This window comes from Micromys minutus (genome assembly GCF_963924665.1).
Source record: "Micromys minutus genome assembly, chromosome: 2".
Taxonomy (NCBI): domain Eukaryota; kingdom Metazoa; phylum Chordata; class Mammalia; order Rodentia; family Muridae; genus Micromys; species Micromys minutus.
In genome coordinates, this window is record NC_137971.1 from 94,551,336 (window position 1) to 94,577,054 (window position 25,719).

Below are 25,719 nucleotides of genomic sequence, written 5' to 3' on the forward strand. Positions count from 1 at the left end.
CACAGTGCTGTCAGTTCATGTTATCGTATATTCAAAGCCACTTTGTTCTACACACTGAAATTTGGGGGCATATTGTACCACTGAGTTTCTTTATCACTTTTTTATTTAAAACAATAATCGCCAGCTGCTAAGATGGCTCAGTGGATAAAAGTGCTTGCTGCACAAGCTGACTTTGATTACTGGGACCCACGGTGGAAGGAGAAAACTAGCTTCCGGAGATACATGTCATTTGTTATGTGCATTCATACCACACCCATGCACACACAACGTGTGCAAACACACACAAATAATTTTAAAGTCTCAAAACTATCTTTTGCTGACTTTCACTCACTCGTTCACTCACTGACTCACTTGACCTTAAGCTGCTGTCTAGCTTCCAACCTTGAGGCAGTAGCAGCTCGGCAATCAGAACTGCAGAGAGGAAAGTGTGGGAGTGTGAGATCAGAGGCAACATAAGTGGTTTTCCAGGTTCTGGGGTAAGAGTAAGCTGACTTTCCTAACTCAGATGATTCTTTACAGTGGCCTCGAGCAATCACGATACCTTTCCTTTAGGAAACTATGCTGCTTCTACTGTTGACACAAAAGAGGTGTCTCCCATTTGGACATCTGTTTATTTTGTATTAGCATCTCTATGTAGAGATCGATCAGTACTCATGGCCACAAATGTGTGAGGTGGCTGGAATCATATCCAGAAAAGTGATGGAGTTGGAATTACTTTATACAGTCCTAGCTAATAAGATTGCCTTTCTTGTTTTGGTGACTGCAGCTCTAGACATGGGTTATAGAAATGGCATGGGGATACTTGTCTTATACTAGGACCCTTAAAAGTGTGCTCCTTGTGTGTCAGTGAATAGAAGTGTCATCATTGAATATCTGCTGTTTGCTCATTCTGTGCTGAGCATTGATGCTCAGATGAACAGGACTCGGTCCTGCAAAGGCACAGTCAGCTGAGAAAGATCTCCAGAGCCAACTGAGATCATGTGCTGAGTGCTTTACTAGAGGAATAAAATACACAAACAGTTCTGTGTATGTGCATATGCATATGTATTTGTGTATATACATGTGCATGTATGTGTATATCTATGCATATATGCATATGTTCATGTTGAAGTACAATTTTACCTGTCAGTTTCAAATGAATGAATATGTAAATGAGTGATGTTTCCTGCAAGAGTCCATGAAGATGCTTTGGGTGTCTGCATGATAAAGATTTGTAAAATGCCACCTGTATTCACACATGCCGGGTATGTGACAGTCATCTGTAAGTACCGAGTTGCTTGGGATAGTTTATAACACTGAGCTGTACAGAACATAGACTTGTTACCTGGGGATTTTCCAGACTTAAAGAGCGGCTTCCATGAAGACCTGGCTGTGAACCTCTGGTCTCTAGATCCCTAGGAGTCTTGCCCTGCCACACAGATTCTTTTAAATTACAACTCTTAATTTTCAGATTACAGCAGAACAAATCATTGGTTTCTATATTAAAGAGAATGAAACCTTGATCTTGTTCAAGCCCTTACTGTGGGTAGTCAGATCACTGCCTCAGTTCATGTAACAAGTGCTATGTCTCATTCATCCTTTTATCTCTAAGCCCATCATCATCATCAGAGGTGGATGGGGAAGTAGTGGCATGCTTCTTACTAGGAATATATTTAAAGTATGAGGCATGGTGGTGCAAATCTTTAGTGCCAGCACTCAGGAGGCAGAGGTAGATGAATTCAAGGTCAGCCTGATCTACACAGTGAGTCTAGGCCAGCCAGAGCTACATAGTGAGAATCTGTCTCAGAAGCAACAACAAAAAGCAGTACAAAACAATTTCTTTTTTTTACCAAGTGCTATGACTACTATATACTTGGCTTAACAAACATCATTTCATTTTTATATTAAAGCTGGTATGTTCAATAATTTTATAGGTTATTAAAGATGTAGTTTAAGAAACCAGAGACCTAGAAAGGTTAATGACTTACCCAAGTGAATGGTGATTTTCAGAATGAGTATTTGAACCCATCTAACATCTCTGCTATTTCCACTTTATAGGAACTCATCAAAGGTTCCTGTCATTGCTTACAGCTTTACAATAATTGCTGTTATAAATGAGAAAACTGCCTTTCAATAGGCCCGCCCAGTCAGCATGAGTCCATTAGACGTTCAGAACGTACTCTCAGATCATTACAGACTTCCCAGAGGACAAGCCCCAGACCACCCAGGCACTCAGCTCAGGTCCTTGTCACTAGAACTTCTGGAAGCTGAATGTTGCAGCATGTCAGAGTTTTAGCTTGGAGATGTTGGATGATGCGCATCTTTCCAGGTTCTCCTGCTCTAAGGGACAGACAGATGCTTTCAGTTTACAGTATAGAGCCTGGAACCTGCTTCCTGCCCTAACTAGACAGAAAGTACTTACCTTTGCCATTACTGTACTGTTGAAACCCTAAACAAGATTTTGTTTGTCAGGGAAGGAGAGACAAAATAATCTCATAAGATCTCTTCCAACAGAAAGAGAACCCATGGTTCTAGTTTTACTGTTCTGTCAGTAAGGGTGGGCAAAAACTTACCTCCAGAGTACCTGTGAAGTAAAGGTAACGGTGCTGATTCTTGTACAGAGGTGGTTAATAATTTCTTTTGCAGTCCATTTGGAGGATCAGAGTATCATCCTATGGGAACACAGGTGGGCCATACTACCCTGTGCCACCCCTGTAAATCCAGGCTAGCCACAGTAGCGCTGAGGTTGATCAGTTACCACTGTCCCTGACACTTTTCCTAGCCTGCCTTCCCCTTGCCTGGCTCTCCTTGTGCCACTAGGGTAGGCTTTCAAAGCACAGCTCTGTTCATATTTATCCCTTTCAGGTGTCTCTAAATTCCTCACGGTGTTCATTAAGGCCTGGACTCAGCAGTAGGAATAGAGGAGAGGATGAGTAGAGGGTGGGGGTGGGGTAAAGTACAATAAGATTACATAAACCAGGGAAGGAGGTTGTAGTTCAGTGGTAAATCATGTTTGACATTTACAAGGCCTTGAATTAGTCCCCAATAACCCCCAAAACAATAACAAAAAGCACCACACAAGTTTTTTCTTTAATAGAAATTAGTATCTGGAATCATGTTCAGTTGAGCTCTTGTCTGTGCTGTACCCTGGCTTAGAACTGAAGTGAAATAATATCACCGGGCTGTTGGTAATGTGGATCTGTCCAGGCAGATCTAGGCCAGCATGGAAGATCAGGGGATGCCAAGAAGGATACTGGAATCAGCTTTCTTTGTTCTCTTAAAGCAGTGCCTTTGAAGAGGCCTGGCAATTCCCTTGGCTACAGAAAGCCTCCTGCAGTCCTCAGAGGAGGTCCTCCTCCCTACTGGACTCTGCCCCCACTCCCTTTGCGTCCAGACTTCATTCAGTCTTCTGACTGCAGTGTTTACTGTCATGGTGAAGAATCCTTCTGGCTGTATTTGGGCAGGGAAATTGTCATTCAATAGTTGGCTTTGCACTCATTGCAAAGGCCTGGAATCCTGCAGCTGCCACTCCTGTTGAAAACCTTAGTAATACAAAGGAACCTGCTCTAGATAAATATCTGCATTGCTGTTAAGTAGTTCTGGATTTTAGTTCCTGAACTCTATCTTTTCTGGCTATGTAACTCTGAAAGAGAAACCTTAATGTTTCTGGCTTCATTTTTCTCATACAGAATCAGGATTAAAATCTGGATTATGTGTTATCTGTATTAATCACTTTAGATTCAGCTTTTTGTTCAAGGATCAGAACATTTTGTGAGATTCTTTTCACAGAATTACTGTATTTGTAAGCCCCTGTCTGTCCTGCCCCTGCCTTACCACACTGGATGCCAGCTCACTTAGGCAGACCTGGAAAGTGGCGCTGGTCTGTCAGGAGCAGTACTGTCTGCTGTACAGGGACAACATAAGATACATAAACCTTACACTTTCTTTTGGAAACAGGGTCTTACCATATGACTTAGCTTGACCTTGAATTTGTGACTTTCCTGCCAGGTTCTTGGTTGCGAGCATTATAGGTATGCTCTACTGTGATTAGCTGCCCCACTCCTTTAGTGCCAGGAATTCAGCCTGAGCCTTCTCTACTAAGAGCATGCTTTATCTGAGCTGTACCTCAACCCCCAGTTGTCTTAAAAATGATTTTTACAACAGCAAGACTTAATAAATCTCCAGTTATTATTGGAAACAATGTGATACAGACTCAAGCACTAAACAGAACAAAATACAAGTTCAGAAACATCTATCACCTTTGGATATTTAGTATATGGCAGAGGTGATGCATTTCATTGCTGTGATGCTGGGTTGTTTGACCTGGTTGTTCATGTAAAAAACATGACTCTTGACTCCTGTTTCATATAAAACTAAAATCGGACTGTGGGACCGGCAAGATCACTCAGTGGGTAAAGGGGCCTGCTGCCAAGCCTGGTCCCCAGAATTAACTTGGTAAAAAGAAAATCAGTTCCATCAGTTTGTGCTCTGACTTCTACACATTTGCCATCAGTGGCATGTGCATTCATGTACACACACACACACACACACACACACACACACACACACACACACAAGCACGTACACATGCACGCACACGAACAAAGTAATATGAAATAAACAAAAAGCATCTTAGGTTAAATTAGCTAACCAATGGAGTATATATAAGAGTTTAATAATCAACTTTCAAAAAGAGAAAGTAAATTTTTTTTAGTTGAGAAATGGGGCAGAGATGGGTGGGAGCCTCAAATCCAGGTATTGGCAGAAGATAGTGACACCTAGTCTTGTTAAAATAATACAAGATCTATTCTCCTTGTACTGGCCATGTAAAGGAAATTGTCTATTCATTCCCATGAGAAAGTTAGCATCTCAAAAGGATAATCTGAGGGAAAAATGGTAAACAATTTTACTTGAAAGGTTGGGTTTTAAAAATATGAGCACATTATGACTTAATTATTTCTTCCTCCTTCTTTCTCCTTTTCCTCCTTCTTCCTCCTCCTTCTTCCTCCTCCTCCTTCCTCCTCTTTTTTCTTTTTCTTCCTCCTCCTTCCTCTTTCTTCCTCTTTCTTCTTTCTTCTTCTATCCCTGGCTAGCCTGAAACTCTCTAGGAAGACCAGGTTAACCTTGAACTTACAGAAATGTATCTGCCCTGCCTCTGGAGTACTGGTGTTAGAAGCCTTCCCCACCACGCCTAGGTGATTAAATTTCTGACAAAACACTTTAACTTATTTCCTTTCTCTTTCTCTTTGTTTTTATTTTTGTTTTTGTTTCTATTCAGCCCAAAAAGAAGAAAGCAAAAGTAGAAGTGAGAGCCATTAATGTGGGGACAGATTATGAATATGGGGTTTTAAACATCCACCTGACAGCTTATGACATGACTCTGGCAGAAAGTTATGCCCAGTATGTCCACCGCCTCTGCAACCAGCTGTCCATCAAAGTCGAGGAAAGGTAGGAAGGGTGCCTTTGGGATGTTCCTGGTCTGGGTATCATGCTCCATTTTTTTCTGTCACCTCAGGTTTTGGGAAAGTAATGTACATGTAATGAAAGTTACACTTTAGGTACATATCTAGCCCAATTTTTAAATTGATTAATTTATTAATTTATTGTGGTACATAGGGCACAACTCACATACGGAGGTCAAAGGATATAATGGAATATTCGGTCTTTTTTCTTTTTTAAAATTTATTTATTATATATGAATGCACTATGGCTGTCTTCAGACACACCAGAAGAGGGCATCAGATCTCATTACAGATGGTTGTGAGCCATCATGTGGTCGCTGGGAATTGAACTCAGGACCTCTGATAAATCAGTCAGTGCTCTCAACCACTGGGCCACCTCTCCAGCCTGGAATATTCAGTCTTTAAAAAAAGGAAAGTCTGAAGAAAAAAAAAAGGGGGTGGGGGGAGTCTGACACATGGTACAACACGCATAAATTTTATAGACATTATGCTCAGTTTGCAGGAGTCAGTGCTTTTGTGGACATCAGGCATGCTGACTGGTGCCTTCCCTACATCTCATGGCTCTGTGTTCTGTTGTTTTAATGGCTTTAGAATAGCATGTGAATGGAACCACACAGTAGACAGCTGTTTGTATCTGACCTTTTTCACTTGGCATAATGTGTCTAAGTTCATCAAAAAAAAAAATGTTTTTGCAAGTTTAAAAACCTTTAAGCAAAAGATATGTAAAACTGTGTATATGTGGGTCTGGGGATGAATATGCCATGTGGGTCCTAGAGGCTCAGTTCATCAGGCTGGTTAGCAATCACCTTTACCTGCTGAGACGTCTCAGCAGTTCCATCTTAAGTGTCTAAATGGCCATATAGACCAGTGATGGCAAACGTATTCATGATGGGCATTTGTTACCACCTCCTGTGTTTGTAACTTTTTCAGCTTATAAAACTGAAATTCTGCACTTACTAAACAGTAATTCTGCTCTCCCTCCTCTGCTTATCCCGTAGCTAGTGCCCCCTTTACCTCCATAGCCTGCCTATTTTTTGTCTGTTTCTGATGATCTTCTAGAAGTAGAATTATATTGTATATTTATTTTGTGCCTGGTTCATTTTGCTGAGCATAATGTCTGTAGAATTTATCCATGTTGTACCATATGTCCGAATTTCCTATTTTAAGACTGAATATTCCATTATATCCTGTATTTTGCTTCTCTATTCATCTGTCAGTAGATGATTCTGTTCAGTTTTGTTTTTGAGATAGTTTCAATATGGTAGCCTTGGCATGTCAGGAACTTATAATGTAGACTAGGTTAATTTCTCAAACTTGTAGTAATCCTACTTCTGCCTAACTATTGAGATTATAGGAATGTATAGGCATAAGTCCACATCCAACCTATTTCTGTCTTTCTTTTTTTTTCTTTTTTGTAAGGTTTTGCTTTTTTTGACAGCAGTTATTGGTTGAAGGGGCACACAGGCCTGACCCCATGTTCCGTTTGACCATGTGAGGAGACCCCCGGCAGTGCTGGTGGTTTTGGGGGATCATCTAGAAGAGCTCAGCCAGAATCACTGGCTTCGAGGCTTTGTGTTCATTTCACCTTCGGCCCCTTCTCAATAGGCTTCCCGATGTCCTTCCCCCAGAGCTTGAGACCGATGACTCTCGATTTTGCCCAAAACCTGGTTATTCGGAGTGGCCTGTCCACTTTGATAGTCTGCGATGACTTGCAGCTTTTCATTGGTTTTCATGACCAGGTCCTTCTGTGTCAGCCGAGGCTCTGCCGACTTCGCTGGATCATTTTGCCCACCTCCAGGGTCACCCTGTTGTGATGCAGCTCCTCTGTCTCTCGGTCTAGCTTGGATGTGTTTCTAGTGATGGAGCGCTGCTTGTTCTGGCCAGCAGCCCATTTCTTGGGTGTCTCTATATCTTCTCCTCATCGCTGAGCTGCTAAGATGGCCTGCTTAAACTTGGCCTGTGTGGCTGTGGGGCTCTTCTTGGGCAGCACCGTCATGGTGTCCCAAGTGTGCGGTCTGTCATCTGGCAGCTGCTGGAGCCTTTTTTTTTTTTAGTTCTTATTTTTTTGGTTTTTCAAGACTGGGTAGACCTGGCCTCAAACTCACAGAGCTCCGCCCACCTCTGTCTGGAGTTCTGGGACTAAAGGCAGGCACCACCACTGCCAGGCTTGAGCTGGTTTCCTTAAATGTTTCTTTAGCAGGGTAGCGTAGTGTTCATTAAGTTTGTTATGATTTAGGTGTTATATATAATAATTTATTGTCTAATTCAAAACTGTAAAGCCATTTGCTAGCAGTCCTCTTACACTAAGCGTGACCCATGTTGAACTGTTTATACATTGGTATATATCTGTGTTTATACAATACTTCACTATTTGGGTTACTATAACTTTATTATGCTTTGTTCTTTCTTTTTTAAGATTTGCTTATTTATTTATTATATATAAATACACTGTAGCTGTTTTCAGACACACCAGAAGAGGGCATCAGATCCCATTACAGATGGTTGTGAGCCACCATGTGGTTGCTGGGATTTGAACTCAGAACCTCTGGAAGAGCAGTCTGGAAGTGCTCTTAACCACTGAGCCATCTCTCTAGCCTGCTTTTTTCTTTTTTAAAATTATTTTTCTATAATGACATTTGGTTTTTCCCATTAATTTTTTTATTAACTTATTTATGTCTATAGAAAAGTCCACTGGGATTTTTTTGAGATTATGTGTGGGAGCTGTAGATTTCCATTGATTCAGGCATTTGTGCCTGCTCTCCTTCTCGTACATTCTTTGGATCTGCTGGAAGACTGTAGAAGAGCTGATGGTTAGTGTCTGTTCCAGGGCCGCTTCCTTTCATGTCTCATCTCAGGGTTTCTGATGGCTCACATGTCCTGTGGTTGGCCTTAAGTAGCAGTAAGTCACTTGATGAGAAATGGCTTGCCTTTTAAGTTCATACTCAACTCACTTACTCCAAGGAGACATTGTCAGAGTGACTAGTGTGCACTTCCTAATCTTTGCAGCAGAGAGGGATGTCGGGCTTGGAATCTTGAGCAAGCCCTGCTGTCTTGCTAGGATTTATGACATGATTTTGTTTTCATTGTGTTTATTTTTAACTTGCCGTCTAATTATGGCAGCTGATTAATAATCATGACGTAAAGGTAGACTTTTCTGCATCGTCATTTACCTTCAGTGAAAATGTTCTGTGAGCTGTGACAAGAGGGCACGGTAGAATCAATTCAATTACAATCAAGATGTAGAACATTTCAGTCATCCTGAATTCTCTGCCTCTGCAGTCAGCCCCTTTCCTACAAATCCTTGCCAACTTTTCATCTATTCCCTTTCACTTTCCCTGTAGTCTTTCTCTTCCAGAATGCCATATAAGTAAAAATAATACATGTTCCCTTTGAATATGGCATCCTTCACTTAGAATAATATAGTCAAAATTTACCCATGTTGTCTGCGCTGAACACTTTGCTCTTCCTGTTGCTCAGTAGCATTTCATGAAAAGAATGTGCTTCAGTTTCCGTAGGTGAGTTTCTGTGAGAACAAGAGTTTTAATTTCTAAATAAGACTGTGATGTATGGCACATGCTTGAATGTCAAGGGGACTCTGCAAACTTCTTACCAGTGGCTGTACCCTTCCTCCTCCAGCAGAGCTTCTACACCTCACATTCCTTCTTAAAATTAAGTTTTTAAGTGAGATGACTTTTTTAAAAGAATAAATAGCAGCTTAGGTATTTTGTCATTATTGCAAGATTATAAATAGACACATAGCATGTAGACATACAAAAATAACCATTTCTTTGTTGATATTCCCATTTTACAGAGATCTGAAAGACTGAAGTCACAGAAACAGGAAGTTCCCATGATTACAAATCAGTTTTATCTGATTTCCATATTTTCAATTGTATTAGGTCTTTAAGTCCTTAAGCCAAATTTGAACTTTTCACTTTTTAGCCTTCATAATGTCAAGTTCGGCTGTTAAAATATGCCCTTCAGGATTTGATAATAAGTTGTGTGACTTTATCTCGGAGGCAACAGCACCTTCATTCTCTTAAGCTGAACATGGGCTCTAGCTTTTTCCGATGGCTCCGAGGGCTGGATGCTGTCTGGCACTCAGCACACACATCTGCCCTGTCTTAGGCTCTATTCATCCATCAGTTCCCAACTGTGTTTCCTGTAGATGGACACTGTGTCCTTCGTTTTTTAACTCCTAGGACAAGCCTGCCACATGGGAAGCATTCAGTCATTGTTGCAGAGTGACAGCGTCATGAATATGACTGTGCAGTCCAGTTGTGTATGACATAATTTTAAAATTTAGGGAAAATACATCTAACTAATTAAGCACCATTGCAGATTTTTTTTTACCCCCATGTTGTGGGCTCTGCACTAGACATTCTGACTATTTCACATGATGGTTAGTGTCTGCAATAATTCTAACTCAGCCAGGTGAAAAGCTCCTATGGTGCTTTCCGGAAGCATGCCCATACATATGCCCAAGTGCACACAGAAAGAGAGAAGTACAGAGAGATGAACACACACAGAGAAGCATGTGTGTGCATGCACAGATACAAAATCAACACTGCTTCTTTCATCAGGGAAGTCCTGGCTATTTAAAAGAAGAGTCTGGCTGAGTTAAGCCATGTGTAGTAAGCAGGTGCCTCTTTCATGACTTAATGACATTTGGCTCACTGATAGATACAGATACCTCACCTGTGGAGCAAACTCAGAACGACAGTAAGGATGGAGTCTTTGCATCAAACTCAAGATAACTCTGAGAATGCTGAACCTGTTTGTTTATCTGTATGAGGAGGATGACAACATGTCTGCTGAGTTCTGAGAATTCAGTAAGATAGCACATGACATTGTATGCCACTGGCATGTTGTAAACACTCTAAACATTGTAGTGTGATCCATATTGATATGGGCTGGAGAAGTGTCTCAATGGTTAAGAATATGGGCTGCTCTTCCAAAGGACTCAGGTTCAATTCTCAGCACCCACATGGCAGCTTACAACCTTCTGTAACTCCGGTTCCAGGAGATCTGACACACACACACACACACACACACACACACACACACACACCCGGAAAAATAAAACAAAAAACAACAGTGAAGTGTACCAGGCTATAGTTCTAGCTACACTGAGGCTGAGGCAGAAGGATTTGTTGAGCCTGGAAGTTCAAGGCCACCCTGTACAACACAGAAAACCAAGCAATTCCTTTATCTTAACTTTTCCTCAACTCCACCCGGCTGAGTGTGGTAGTGCATATTTATAATCCCAGCATTTGGGAGATAAGGCAGGAAATGTCAAGAGTTAAGGGAAGCCTGGGCTACATGGAATTTCTAAAAAACCAAACCAAACAATCAATTAGGTTATACTTGAGAGAATGCAGGAAAGTAGAGATACTTGTTGAATGTGTTGGCCAGACAGTCTGAACAAGCTAAACAATTGTTCTGTGTAGTACTTAATTTATATACAAAGCCCTTGTCTCTGGTGTCCCAAAGCAACTCTGGCGACCTCGAGGGTATTGTGGGAAGGGGCATTTAATTCCCTCTCTGCTACATTCTTTATCTTTTATGATTTATTTATTTTTATTTTATGTACATTGGTATCCTACCTGCATGTGTGTCTATGTGAGGGTATCACATCCTTTGGAACTGGAATTATAGACAGTTGTCAGTTGTCATGTGGATGCTGAGAATTGAACCTGGATCCTTGGAAGAGCAGCCAGTGCTCTTAACCACTGAGCCATCTTGCCAGCTGACTTCCTGCTTGCTAAGCAAGTACTCTACCAACTGAACTATATCTTCAATCCAGCCCCATTTTTTCTCAGGTGTCTTCTTGTTTATTACCTCTTCAAGAAAGCTTAAGTTAAATCCTTCAGTAATATATTCAGGAGCCATAAGGGTATACAAATTCCCTTTTGTTACATGAATTTTTTTATTCATAGACTTATTTAACTATGATTTTCAGATTATGTTCTGTATTATGTTAAATTCTATAAGGCAGGAGCTGCTTCTGTCTTCTTTAGTGGCCCAACCCTAGGACCTGGCCTAGTCTGCAGTACAGTCTAGGCACAGAGTACACGGTGGTTGATTTGGATTGTGCTCCAACCCTCATGGCCATGCTTCCTAGAACAGCGGGATGAATGGCACACTGGTTTCTTTTCTTTTAATTGAACAACTTTATTTTAAAAAACAAAGATAAATGAACAGATTTTAAGCATTTTTGCATAAAAAGTATACGAATACATTTTTGTCAGTACTTGTTTTTTTTAAGGTTTGATAGTGTGCATTAAGATCTTACTAGTTACAAGGAGCATAAAGTACATGTAAAACAAGATGTAACCTGGAATTAGTCAAAGTTTTCTTGTTGTGAAAGGCATACTGGTTTCTGCTTCTCTCTTGGCTCTTCTCTGCAAATAGCTCAGCATAAAGAGCTGTTTGTTTTTACCCAATCACTGCACTGATTGACTGAGCTTTTCCCACTGCTGTATCACTGCACATTCACGTGGCCCAGCTTTTCAGAGATGAATTGCTTTTCTCGTGGTTTTCCTTTAATTTTTCCTCCGGAGTGGGAATGGAGGAATGAGGATAGTGGCTGTGACCTTGAGTTGGAATCGGGCTTCAGGAGTAGCTCGCCAGCGTTTGCTCTGCACAGGGTCTGGAATATGCAGCTGCTGCTCCTGCAGCAGAGCAGAGAAGCGTCTCTCGTGATTGGCCTGATTCTCCTCCTAAGCAGCTGCCTAGGGGACAGAAATGGCACTCGTTCTGAGAAGCTTTCAGGCCTGAGGCCGACCTGCCTGTGTTCCATAGAGACAGTACCAGTGGACATCACTAGCTCTGAGGCCACTCTTTCTTCCTCTTAAAAAAATCCACTTTCAAAAAAGATTTCCTTTTTTTTTTTTTTTTTTTTAAGTATAGCTTTGTGCGTTCCTGGATATTTTTGGTTTGGTTTTGGCAGCACCAAGCATTGAATGTGAGGCCTTATGCATGCTCAGCAGGCCCTCCTCCCCAGCTTTCCCTGGTATTTACTGTGCTAAGGATGGAGCCCAGAGCCTTATCTGAGAACACTGTCAACTGGGTTCACTCTTCAAATATTTCTTTCCCTTTTGCGTTCTGCTGTTTGATCAGCTTTTATTCATTTCAGGAAAACTGGAAATTGCAGAGATGCAGATTTGTGAACAGAAATGACCTGTACTCTAACTATTTAAAGGCGTAGGCTACTTTGAAATGACCCATTTTTCTGTTTATTTACATATTCATTTAGACTCTGTATGTAGCCAAAACAGCCTTGAACAATCTAATCATTCTGCCTCTACCCTAGTACTTGCTGGATTAGAAGTGTGAGTGTGTATGAGTGTATGTGTGTGTGTGTGTGTGTGTGTGTGTGTGTGTGTAGGCCAGATGTCTTCCTCAAATTGCTCTTAATTTGTTTGTTTGCTTGTTTATGGTTTTTTGAGACAAAGTTTCTCTGTATAACACTGGGATTTAAGTCGTGCGCCACCACTGCCTGGCTCCTAAGTACAGTTTTTAAATTATTTTATTTTATATGTATGGCTGTTTTACCTGCATGTGAAGCACATGCATGCCTGGGGTCTGGTGAGGGCAGAAGAGGACATTAGATCTCCTGAAATTAGAGCTACACATGATATGAGTTGCCATGTGGATGCTGGGACTTGTTCCCTGGAAGAACAGTTAATGCTCTTTTTATGTCTTGTTAAATCACGACTTCACCCATGAAGCCGTCCCTGAAGCCCTTTTTCTCTAAAATATTTGACACTCTTTGAAGGCATAGACTTCATTTATCCCTAGAATGCCTAGAGCAGAGCAGGCTATTAATAATGTTTTATGATTACATTTATTTATGTGCATGCGTGCATGTGCACAACACAACTGGAGGTCAGGACAGCTGTGGGAGTCAGTTCTCTCCTTCCACCATTTAGGTCCCAGAGATTGAACTTAGATTGTTAGGCATGGTGCTTGGTACCTTTATCCACAGAGCCATCTTACAGGATTACATTTTTCTTAAATAAATAAATCAATGAAATTGTACTGAAAGTGAGCGTTGAAGTGTAAACCGCATGAGTAGTGGTACAGATGGGCAGTTCCCATTCTAGCTAGTCAGTCTAGTGCAGACTGCTCAGAGGGACGCCTAGCACCTCATACTATCTGCTTTTAACAACTTTCACATAATCATTTTGTTTGACCTTTTGTAAAGACTATGGCTGTGTCCCCACTTTTTAATATTATGGATTTATATATATTTGTATGAAAAGAGGTAATCAGATTTCCCAGGGGGGTCGGCGCTGTTCGGGACAGGTACCTGAAGGAGCCCACAGTACTCAGGAATTCACAAACATTTATCAGGGCAAAAGAACCGGCATTTGAGGGTGTAGTATGGCAGGCAGATTGCTGTGTAGTCTCAGTCTTGGCTGCAAACCTGTGACAGGCCATGTTCTTCTTACTCCCTAACTAAAGAAACAGACACACAGAAAGAAGGCTGGGATGTAAGTCTGGGACCATCAGGTTTCTGTTGGATTTCTGTCACACAAAACGTCCTTCCTTAGAGGTCCATCCATAGAGACCATTTGATAAAACTGTGGGACACAGAAAATCATGGGTCCTATTGTCACTGTTAGTATCTCATTCTCTTTAATTGATGAACTTTTGGGTGAAATGAATACAACATTAATACCGTAGTTTCCGCTTAGATGTTAGTTTGTTTTTACCACCACATCTGATCCTCAGCATATTCACAGAGGCTTGGATTGTAACTTCATTACACATGAGGCTCAAAGGGAGAGTGTCTCACCAAAGCACGTATTGCTGATAAATGGGAGCCTCCAAACGCACTACCTTTTCCCCTGTAGAATGGACCTATGAAGCTAATAGAGTGAGCACAGACTTGGCAGTAGTGATTCCCAACCACAGTGACTGCAGTCGTTGCGGGAACTACAGGGGTCCTTGAGACATTCCGTGGATACTGGCAGGAATACTTAGACCAGCACCCACAGTGAGAATTGCATGGCCTGGAATGTCACTAGTGCTGACCTTGAAAGAAACTTTCAGAACTGTTGGGCATGTCCCCTTGTATCTCCAGAGAACGTACAGTGAACAAGGCTTGCCTCCGAAGTATACCTAAGTGCTGGGCTGGATTCCTTTGGAACTGGATCTTTTTTGGAAGCATCAAATAGGTATTATCACCAGGTTATACTCAGGGCATTGTGTCAGGCAAGTGTGACTGGGGACATAGGCATTGAGTTTAGAGACGTTTGAAGGAGATAAAGGATGTCTGCCTACTTAAAAGTGGCTGCAGGTAAGCCTCCTCATGGAGTAACGGTTGTGTTCACTGATGACCCTGTTGAAGGACAGACACTCTGAACAGCTAACTCTTCTTCTGCAGCTATGCGATGCCCACCAGAACCATGGAAGTGATGCGGCTACCAGACCAAGGCAACAAAATGGTCCTAGACTCAGTCCTCACCACCCATGAACGAGTGGTTCAGGTAGGCGCTCAGAGTCCCCAAGTGCTCTTGCTCCTCTGGTTCCCTCCCTCCATGTTTTCTCCGTTTGTCATTCTTTTCTTACTTTGGTCTTCAGAGGTTCTCAGCCTTCTTGATGCTGTGACTCTTTAACATAGTTCCTCATGTTATGGTGACCCCCAACCAGAAAGTTATCTTCATAATTATTTCAAAACTGTAATTTTGGTATTGTTATAAACTGTAATGTAAACAACTGTGTTTTCCAGTGGTCTTAGATGACCCCTGTGAAAGGGTTGTTTGACTCCCAAAGGGGTCTTGATCCACCGCTTGAGAACCTTTCCCTTAAATGATGTCAGCATCCCAGAGTTGGATTCTGGACTCCTCTACCTTTTCTGTTATGAAATCACATCATTCCCCAAGCTTCCTTGTATACCAATAGCTCTAGATGTACACACACATTTGTATTTATAAATATATATGTATATGTATATATAATATATGTACCTGATCTGTTGGCTGAGCTTCAAACATGGTAGATCCAGTTGTCTAGTGGACTTTGTTGGATGCTCCACAATGTACCCCCTGACCTCACAGCAGGGAAAACTGATTGTTCAGGGGACAGCTTCCCTCTTTGTCTGTAATCCTTTGAGCCTAGTGCTTGATCCTTCTTTGTCTTCGTTCATTGATCAGATTCCTTACCTTCTACCAATTAAAAGTCTTTGAGTTCCATATTTTTCACTTTATACTCATCCCAATGTGACCATTTACTCCTCTTGCTTTCTTTAGCTGTAATAATTGTCTTCCTTTTCTTCTCTGCAGAGGTAGGAGGGTCACAGCCACACCATGATAGCAGAGTTGTTAGGAGCCCAGTAGTTCTGACATCACCTGCTGCTTTCTGACTTTCCTGATGGAGTCAACATGCCATGCAGCTTACTCATCAAAAGTATACAACTGATAGGTTTTTGTGTATTCAAACAGTCATGCAACCAGTTACGGAACATTTTCCTTATCTCAGAGATAGACCCTGTGTGGGTCAGCAGTTGCTCCTCTTTCCAAACTCTCCCCAGGCCCTAGCAACCATGAATCTACTTTTTTCTCTGGATTTATTGTATTTGATATTAAGCAGAATTGTACAATTGTGGCCTTCTAATAAAGCACATGATAGCATGTGCTTATAATCTGAGCAATTAGGAGGCTGAAGCAGGAGGATTGTTGTGAATTTGAGGCTAACCTGGGCTATATACACTGCGATCTTATCTAAATAAACTAAAAATTCCACATTAAAATGCCTTTTGTGTCTGGCTTTACTTAGCATATTTTCAAAGTTCATATTGTAGTATGATTGGCACCTCATTAATTTTTATGGTCAAATAATACTGTATGGAATTTCACTCACAGTTTCACTGAATTCCCCTGAGTCCGCTGAAGAACCTTGTCAGCAAGGTAATAAGAGTGCAGACAGAGGAGCGCCTAAACCTAAATATGCTAATTAAAAAGACTAAAGGACTTTGAAATTTTAAGTCTTTAAAGTAATTTGCTTATAATGCATCCCACCCAGGTAGTAGCTCTGACTCCTGAGCTCTCTTGTCACTGTGTTTCCCCTCCTGCTGTTCCTTGATGTCCCTTTCACTCCAGCTGCAGAATTTGACCTGATTTTCTATTGCACTTTGTGATGCACATTTTACTGACTGCTGCTTCCTCACTCCTGAAAACTGCCTGTTTCTGTCCGATTCTCCCAGTTTGATCCTGTTTACCTTCAAAACCTTACCCAGGCATTACCCATACTTTGACCTTCCCTGACTGAGTCAAGAGGTTATTTCTCTTGGGGTCCTCATGGTGCCCTGCGTGCCTTTCCACCACGCATCTGACTTGCCTCTTACCGTCTCAAGACAAGGCTGACACTGTTGCAGGATATTGATCATACTGTGAACCCCGAGATTGTGTTATTTACTGGAAAAAAAATGTTTTTAATTGTAGTGTGACTCGGCCTTAGCACACACCTTTAATATCTCTGGCTGGAATAGACACTTCCTTAGTACAAACTTTTAATCCAACACAGTGAAGGTAAAGTTAGTTTGTAGAAGGAAGCACCATGTTTGAAAGCGTTGTCTAATTTAGAGGCAGACAAAGTGATGAACCAGAGAAAATTTTGACAGAACAAGATTCGCCCAACTCTCATGAGGAGAAAGAGGAGAGTCTACTATAGAGCAGTGCAGGGGGTGGGGGAGGAGGGAGTTTTGCAGAGTCAGGTTGCAGAGAGAACAAGCTAGACACAGTGAAGACAGAGGAGCCAGACCATGAGAAGGAGCCAGAAGATTAGAGTGTAACAGAGGCCAGAAGCTCGCAGGATTAGGCCTAGGTTAGCAGACTGAGGCAGTAAGCCTTGGAGACAAATTACATCAGGTGAATGAAACTTACACTAACACATCAGCACCTGGCCAGTGTGGTAAACCTGAATTGCATCAGAAAATCAGTATTAGTCTGGTTGTGACATCCGTTGCCTACAGCGACACTGGTCATGACTGTCTCAGCAAACAGACACCTTCACAAATAACAAGAGAAACCCTGTGGGGACTGTGCTCAGAAGCCAGCTCTCCCCCACTGGAGTTACAAGGGAGCCCAGGCCCTGCTTGCCAGTTACCTGGCCTCCCACATACTCTCTTAGACATCTCTCTTCATTTGCAGGTCAGCGGTCTGAGTGCTACATTTGCAGAGATTTTCTTGGAAATACTCCAAAGCAATCTTCCAGAAGGAGTCAGATTGTCAGTGAGGGAGGTAGGTACCAATGTGGAAGAGGCCCCCTGGTGGTTAACATGTGCTCAAAATGAGAATGAAAAAGTCTGTACTGCTTTAACTTTTGAAACCACAGAGAAATGTGTATTTATTTCAGCCTAGGTGCCATCAAGAGAGGTGTGCAACCTAGTGATAAGGTGACCATTTACTCTGAAACCTCTGAGGTGTCAGGGATGATGTTGTGTGCACCACAGGAGCTGGCCTCCATCATAGAATTGTGACATGAGCCATCTCCCTTCAGGTAGCTGTGAAGCAGAAACACGGTTTTAGATTATAAATGCTATAATGCATCAGCATGAGTTCCTCGGGTGCTGCTTTACCTTAGATAGACATTTTCTAGATTGCCAAGGTGTGACTGTAGCTCCATTGAATGTATCTAGTGAAGAATGGGAAACCTACAAAAATTAGCAACATTAGGTTAAGTACTGGGTATCAGGTTGCCATGACAATCCTTAGGATACAGTTCCCATTAGGTCATGTCAACCTGGTGGCATCGCCTCATCCAGCTCCCCTCGTTCTGTCCTTGCTCGTCTGGTAGTTATTTCAGTTTCACAGAGATTTGTGGGTGGGGTAAAGCTGTGCCGGTCATACTAAAAATACTGCATTCATGCCAACTCTCAGCAGGCAGAAGCAGTAAGACTGAGGTACTTTACAGACCTAATGGCCTGAGGTCAGTTCTCAAGACCACATGGTGGAAGGAGAGAACTGAACCCCAAAAGTTGCCCTCAGACTTCCTATGTGGGTACATGTGTATACATGCACAACAAAAATAAATATAATTAAAAACAAAACAAAAACCTAGTTCCTAGACCTTATGGCTCAGTTGTAGTGTTTACCTCCTATGTGAAAGGCCCTGGTCACCATGATTAAAACCCAAAAATAACCAGAAAACTTCTGTCGTGATATTTCTATCATCCTGACATTATTTGTTTACATGTCTGTCTTGTCTCAGCACACTAAGAGCAAGTGTGGTTCAGCCTTGATTCCTGGTACCCAGTTCAAGTCTGTCACGCCACGTGCTCATTGAGAAAGGGCTGAGAGCGAATGGCCCGCTGTGGAGCCACCAGTGGGCCCGTTTTGAATATGCGTGTGTGTGGGAAATAAAAGCTCTGTGGTGACTGCCGTTTGTTTTCTCTTCCTTGTCTCAGCATACTGAAGAAGACTTCAAAGGAAGGTTCAAAGCTCGGCCAGAGCTGGAAGAATTGTTGGCCAAGCTGAACTAAATGCTGCAAGCGCTTCATGTATTGTTGGCGTCCGAGAAGCCCCTTGTACGAGATCAGGGTTAAGGAGGAGCGTGAATGCTCATGCTGGGAACGCCTCCTTGTGTCTGTCTTGCTGCCTGTGACAGCCAGCCATGTTTGCCAGTTACCACCTCCCTTGACAAAACCTAGGGGGGTGTTCTCCACTGAATAAACATCTGCTGTTGTCAGTGTGTGTGTGTGTGTGTGTGTGTGTGATCTTGTGAGGTATCTTTAAGGAATTCTGTTTCTCCTTGTCTAAACATATTCTCATTCGTCCGTACTTTTTTAGTTAGAGTGAATTCATTCTCTAAAAAACTCTGGTGTAAACTGATTTTTGTTTGAAACAGTCTCTGTAGCCTTGGAACTTGCAATATAGATGAGGGTAGCCTCAAGCTCACAGAGATCCACCTGCTTCCAATCTCTCAATTCCCACCCTCCATATGCTGAGATTAAAGGTGTATGCCATTGTGCCCAATATGAACTCATCTCTTAAAGTAATACTATAGCATGGAGTTTTATAGTGAAAAGAGATTGCAACAGACGTGAACTCTGTATTCATCTGTTTTCTGTTGCTATAGTGAAGTTACTGAGTCTGGGTTCTTTATAAACAAAAGGCTTTGACCAGTTGTGATAGTACATACCTGTACTCCCAGTACTTAGGAAGTGGAGGGAGGAGGATTAGGAGTTCAGAGTCATCCACAGGTACATAATGAGTTCATGGCCGACTTGGGTCAAATGACATCCGTATATACATAAAAGATGCTTACTAAGTGTGATGGCATGTATCATCCCAGCACCCAGGAGCTTGAAGCAGGAGGGTTGCAAGTTCAAAAAGTTGATCTTGATCAGGGGTGATCAAACTATGAATCAAATCCTGCCTTTGCCTATTATTTTTAAGATTTATGTATTTTATGTATATGAGTACACTGTAGCTGACTTCAGACATAGAAAAATCTGGCTTCAGATCTCATTACAAATGGTTGTGAGCCACCATGTGGTTGTTGGGAATTAAACTCAGGACCTCTGGAAGATCAGCCAGTGCTCTTAACTGCTGAGCCGTATCTCCAGCCCCCTGCCTCTTTATTTCATTTCATTTTATTTTTTTGGGGACAGAGTTTCTCTGTGTAGCCTCGGCTGTCCTGGGACTCTGTTGAGCAGGCTGGCCCTGAAGTCACAGAGATCTACCTGCCTCTAGAGTGCTGGGATTAAAGGCATGCACCACTTTTATGGTAGCATTTACATCCCATGGAACTGGTGATTGTAGGGCTGGAAGGGTGGCTCTGTGGATATGGATGTCTGCTGCCTGATGGCCTCAGTTTGGTTCCTGGGTTCCTGATGCTGCACACACACAAAACAGTGTAATTGTCTGATTAACATTGGCCAGTATTTAAGTGCACATTTCAGTGCCTGTAGTATAGTCACAATCCCGTGTAACTCCCAGTTGTCTGGTTCAGTTTCCGATTAGTCAGTAAAGTGTTGGAACAGCCATGATCGTCTGTCTGTTACTCTTGCCTCCCACCACTCTGGTGCTGCCGTCTGGGAGCTAAGTGAGGACTTACATAAACATTGGCTGTCGTGCCCTTTGTAAACTTCACCAAATCTTTGGCTAAGTCATTGTTTCTCAAACTGCTCATCAGAGTTTCTGAGTCAGTGTTTCTGAGCACTGGTCCCTAGACTCTCCGATGTAGTAGGAATGAATGAAGGTTTTACCTTTGCATCTTATTTCTTGGATGCTGCTGTTGGGTGGCTTCTCTGAGAAGTTCTAATCTAGGTGACTCTGGCGTGCTTGATTATGAGCATCTGCGTAGAATCGCCTCTTATTCAGCTAGACCTTGTACAAGGTACACAGTAGCTCTCATTCCTTACCAGTCTCTCAGCGCCTGTTTGTGTCTGCAAAAGCAGAAGCATTTTGCCAGTTCTAGGCCAGCCAAGGCTACATGTCATGTCTCTTACCTCAAAACAGAACAAAACCAGAAAACTAAAAATACCACTAAGGTTAGGCTGTCTAGGTTGTAGGTACCCTTAATTAGAAGGTTCTACTAGGGGCGGGGAGTTGGGCTTGATGCCAGAGCCTGTCAATTCTCACAGTAGAAGAGAGAACTCCCACAAATTGTCCTGTGACCTCCACATGTGTGTTGTTGTGACACTTGCCTACAAGTACGCATAAGTGCATACACACGCCTGTGCACACACAATTCAAAGTAGTATAAAGGCTAATTTTTTAAAAAATGGTGATTCTATTTGGAGAAAAAAAAACCTGAATACCATGTTCAGCAGGTCAGGATCTCCCACAGGAACTCTGCCCTGAGTGCAGGCAGGGTTTCTCAAGTGAAGAGATGTTCTGGATGTAACCTGTTTACTGCTGATATTTTATCAGGGAAAATGAAGTAACAGTATCTGGCCAATGAGTCAGGTCAGGGGTATAAAACAATGTGAAGATTCACAGGTAAATAACTATGCACACGTGCACACACACATGCACACATGCTCTGCTCCCATAGCACATGGGCATTGTCACATGCACTCCATTTCAGAATCTGGCAAAGAGTGCTGGTTACCCAGACTTCCTATTTATCAGTATGTGAAAGCAGGACTTGGGATTTCATTAATTGGCAACATACTGCAGCTGAAATACTTAGCAGCCAGCCAGCCCATGTGACTCTTAGCAATGGCAGGCTAAGGGCCTAGTGAGCAGAGTGGCAGCAGGATTCGGTCCTGTTTCCCAGTCTCAGGCTTCCTTCCCATCACTGCTGAGGGGTGAGTCAGGTTTATCTCTTAAGCAGGAAGCAACTGGGTTCTGTTACTCTGAGCACTTGTGGCACTGACCTAGTTCGTGCTGTATCCTCCCCCTAGAATCAGAAGGCTTCTGTTTCTCTGCTCTGAGAAATGGAAATGGCTCTTAACATTTGTTCTGTCTGGTCAGAGGGACAAGAGATAGTTAGACCGATAGATCCTCAAGGCTGCAAAACAGTCACAAGCTTCGGACTCTGCAGAGTGAAGACTAAGGAGAAACAGACTCTCCTCGGGTCACATATAATGAAACCAAGTGGAGCACACATCTAGCTCCATGTTGAAGGCATCTGCCCCTTCCTCCTTAAGACAACCTTTATAAAGGAAAAGCAGACAGCCCGTGTTGTATCCAGCCTTCTACGCTACTTTGAGGCCTCTATGTGAGTTGTTTTTCTTGGTAACTTCACTACTTGTTTTCTGGTCTGTAAAGTGGGGTTATCACTTTTGGGGGGAGTTGGTAGCTGGTGATTCACTCAAAGCTTGCAAGAGCTCATGCTAGGTTTCCTTTCCTTCTAGCCAGTGCCTGCTCTGGGCCACAGCTTCTGGTCCCATGCACATTACTAGGATTTTTAGAAATGGATCTTTAGGTAGCTTAGTAACCTGAGGACAGGATGCCTGAGTCCAATGGGCAGCTTCCAGGCTCGGTCCTTTTCCTCTGGTTGGAGATGCCTGGCTCTTCCACTTGGAATGCCTGGGGATGGGCCACCTGTGAATTCTGAAACGGTGTGTTCTAGTCACAGAGAAAAGGAATGAATGTGTGTGTCTTGAACCTGCCAGAGTTCGAGAACTACAGCTGGTCTGCCATTTCTAAGGCTAGTGGATTTAAGGAATGACATCCCAGTATGCATCGAGCATATTTGAGCTAGACCTGCTGGATGCTGTAGGCAGAAGTAGCCAAGGACTTGTGCTTAGATTTCTTTGTGCTGTTTTCTCTCCAGAGGCCTACATCACTCTGACCTGCAGAACCTGGAGTGATTTGCTTGGCTGCTGTGCTCCCCTGTAATAACTCAGTGTCCAGATTAAAAAAGAATGAATTCTTTAGAATAATAGTTGCTAAGCAGATGGCTCCCTATTTTCCTGCAGCCTTAAGGCCTGACTGGGGCAGAGGAGGGAGCCCTTGCTTTCTCTGCAGAGATGTGTACAGTTTCAGTTTGGACTCACTCCAGTTCTCTTTGGGTTTCTAAAGTCAGCAGCTCAAGGATACAGTCTGGCCACTTCACTGAAGGTGGTAGAAGGGAAGAGGACCTTGCTTATCTAGCAAAGTGCATTACAGTGCATCTTTATACACCAAGTCCACAGACAAGGCCCTTGAAGGGAGGAGCTTACATATGAGTCTTCCCTTAGCCATCCAGCTAAGAAATCTCGTAACCAGAGTTTTAATGGAAGTCACCCAACTCTGGCAACTCCAGTAGGCTTAGCCTTGTCAACGCACCCCAGTGGGACAAGTAGACTGATGGTTGTGAAAAGGCAGGGGTGATTTAGCACAGTGGGAAGAGGAACCAGTTTGACTGTGGGGACTGACATGGTCTTTAGGTTTAGATAAAAGAATTGGGGCATAATCAGGCAGTTCTGTTCACAGTGTGGTCTCCTTGATCTTTGTCTCAGCTCTAGCTCTGTAAGGTGGTCTGAAAAGGGTCTTTGGGGCTGGAGAGGTGGCTCACTAGTTAAAAGCATTTGTTGCTTTTACAGAGGACCTGGCTAGTCCCCAGCACCCACATTGTGACTCAAGCATAGACAACGCCAGTTCCAGGGATTTGATACTCTCTTCTGACCTTGGTAGGCACCTGGGACACATACATACATACAGGCAAAATTTTCATGCATATAAAATAAATATTAATAATATTTATATATAAATATAATATAAATATATAATATAATATAAATATAATATAAATATTAATTTAAAAAAGTCTTTGTTGCTTGAGTGGACATACTATTTTGCTTTTGTTTTGTTTTGGGTTTTTTGGTTTTTTTTTTTTTTTGCTTTATTTTGTTTTGTTTTTCAAGACAAGGTTTCTCTGTGTAGCCCTGGCTGTCCTAGAACTTCTCTGTAGAGCAGGCTGGCCTCAAACTCAGAGATCTCCCTGCCTTTGGCTCCCAAGTGCTGGGATCAAAGGTGTGGGCCAGCAAAGGCCCTGCTCAGCAACACACTGATACTTACTGATATAATCTCATTTATGTGGGTTTGTTAAGCCAGAACTCACTCTATACCCCAGGCTGACCTACAACTCAAGTATGTAACTCAAGATGGCCTTAAGTTCCTGGTAGTTCTCTTGCTTCAACTGTCTAAGTGCTGAGGTCACGGGTGTGCATACAAGATGTCTGGAAGGAAGTGTTCACTTCTCTTCCTGAATGCAGCCTTACCTCACCATTGTGGAAATTACTCTTAACTGTGTGTTGGGGGGTGGGGACTGTACTGTGGGGCTCTGGTGTTCCTAGAACCCAAGGGGACTGAATTTGGTGACAGGCTTAAGACAGTGAATTTGCCTGTGTGTTCAGCCTTGCAGGGGGTGAGGTGGGTTAGGTGTATCTGTGAATGGTTCACATGCTGATGCAATCTCTCAGGAGACAGACACAAAATGGAGGCAGAGATGCTTTCATGTCCTGCTTTTAGTTATCTTGAGGTCCCAGTGAGGAATCAATGCTTTTTAGAGAAAAAAACAAAAGCAGCTTCTGAGTTCCTGTTACAGTCTCTGTTCATGTCTGGCTTCACACCTGTCTGCAGGATGACGCACAGCTGCTACAGGTAGGTATAGATCTCCGGGATGGGTGTAGACCACTGTTTAAATCCACCTTAGCTTTGGAAAGCAGAACTACAGGAAGAAAAGCATACCAATCCTGGTCACTATGAGAGACTCTCCTCAGCCTAATTTTCTTTTCTTTTTGTAAAGGGCTGACGGAGGTGATATTTTCAAAGTTGCCGTGGTTTATTGGCTGTATTAAGCACTTTATTGGACACTGTATACTTCCACAAGAACACAGAACAGAGAGCAGCCCATACTTAGAGAAAACTAGGTGTGGGGTTCATCCTCAGTCTGACCTTTGTTTTCTCTGAGCTAGAGTCGTGTGAGGGTCAGCCGAGAGAACAGAAGTCAGCAATCGTGCACACAGTGACAGATCAGTCGCACTGTTCCGAGCTCCTGACCAGTGTTAGTCCATGTTCAGCAGTCTGAAGAGAAGGCTCACACTGAGTTGTATATGTGGTATGTATGTTAGAATACGTGTGCACATGCTCATGGAGGTGAGAGTTTGATGTCCATTGTCTTCCTCAGTCGCTCTCCACCTTAAATTTTGAGACAGAGTCTCTCCTGTACCTACACCTCACTGATTCAGCTAGACTGGCTAGCCACTGAGCTTCAAGGATCTTCCTGTCTCTGCCCCCAGAACTGGGGTTACCAATGTACTTGTGCTCCCAGCTTTTTCACAACTGGGGACCTGAACTCAGGTCCTCCTGCTTGTGTGGCAAGTGCTATGCTCAGTGAGCCCTATCCCCAGGCAAACATATGTACATTTTTACAAAAGAGAAAGCAGGTTCTAAAATACACACGGACTTTCTTGGTATCACGACATGGCTGTCGTCATTAGGGTTTGGTGTCAGGGGCTGAGAGCACAGACAACGGACCTGGACTCACTCTATGCTCACTGCCTGAGCTAAGGACTCAAAACCTGTCAGCTATCCATACTCCTGAATGGAAGGGATTTTGTCAAGTATCTGTGCTTACTCATTTCATTACTTTTCCCATTTTTCAGTGCTGGGAATTGAACCCACGGCAGCCTAGATGTCTGACAAATCCTTTACCTATAAATTATACCCTTCCTCACCTACATCCAGTTTTCTTAGTAGGGCTAGAAAATAGGAAATATCCCCATTTAGTTGAAGACACCCAGATAAGTCCTTGGCTAAAGGCTGGGCTCCCCAGACTGGCATTATATTGGGATGTGGCAGAAGCTTTAAGAGATAGATCTGTGGTATGTCTT

At 42.7% G+C, this 25,719-nt stretch overlaps 1 protein-coding gene and 1 pseudogene across 2 annotated transcripts in view; one reads left to right on the forward strand and one right to left on the reverse strand.

Moving 5' to 3' along the window:
* The window catches only part of MRPL48 (mitochondrial ribosomal protein L48), a 40,996-nt gene extending 20,620 nt beyond the window's left edge, over nt 1–20,376 (forward strand). Inside the window, exons 5-8 of the mRNA XM_080911003.1 lie at nt 5,258–5,427; nt 14,836–14,938; nt 17,600–17,689; nt 18,856–20,376. Coding sequence (XP_080767129.1) covers nt 5,258–5,427; nt 14,836–14,938; nt 17,600–17,689; nt 18,856–18,930 — 438 coding nt within the window. The 3' untranslated portion in view covers nt 18,931–20,376. The remainder of the gene's footprint in view (nt 1–5,257; nt 5,428–14,835; nt 14,939–17,599; nt 17,690–18,855) is intronic.
* On the reverse strand, nt 7,018–7,440 carry LOC308416874 (endothelial differentiation-related factor 1-like; annotated as a pseudogene). The gene has a single exon. The product of its transcript is annotated as an endothelial differentiation-related factor 1-like (transcript).
* Nucleotides 20,377–25,719: the final 5,343 nt, after the last annotated feature.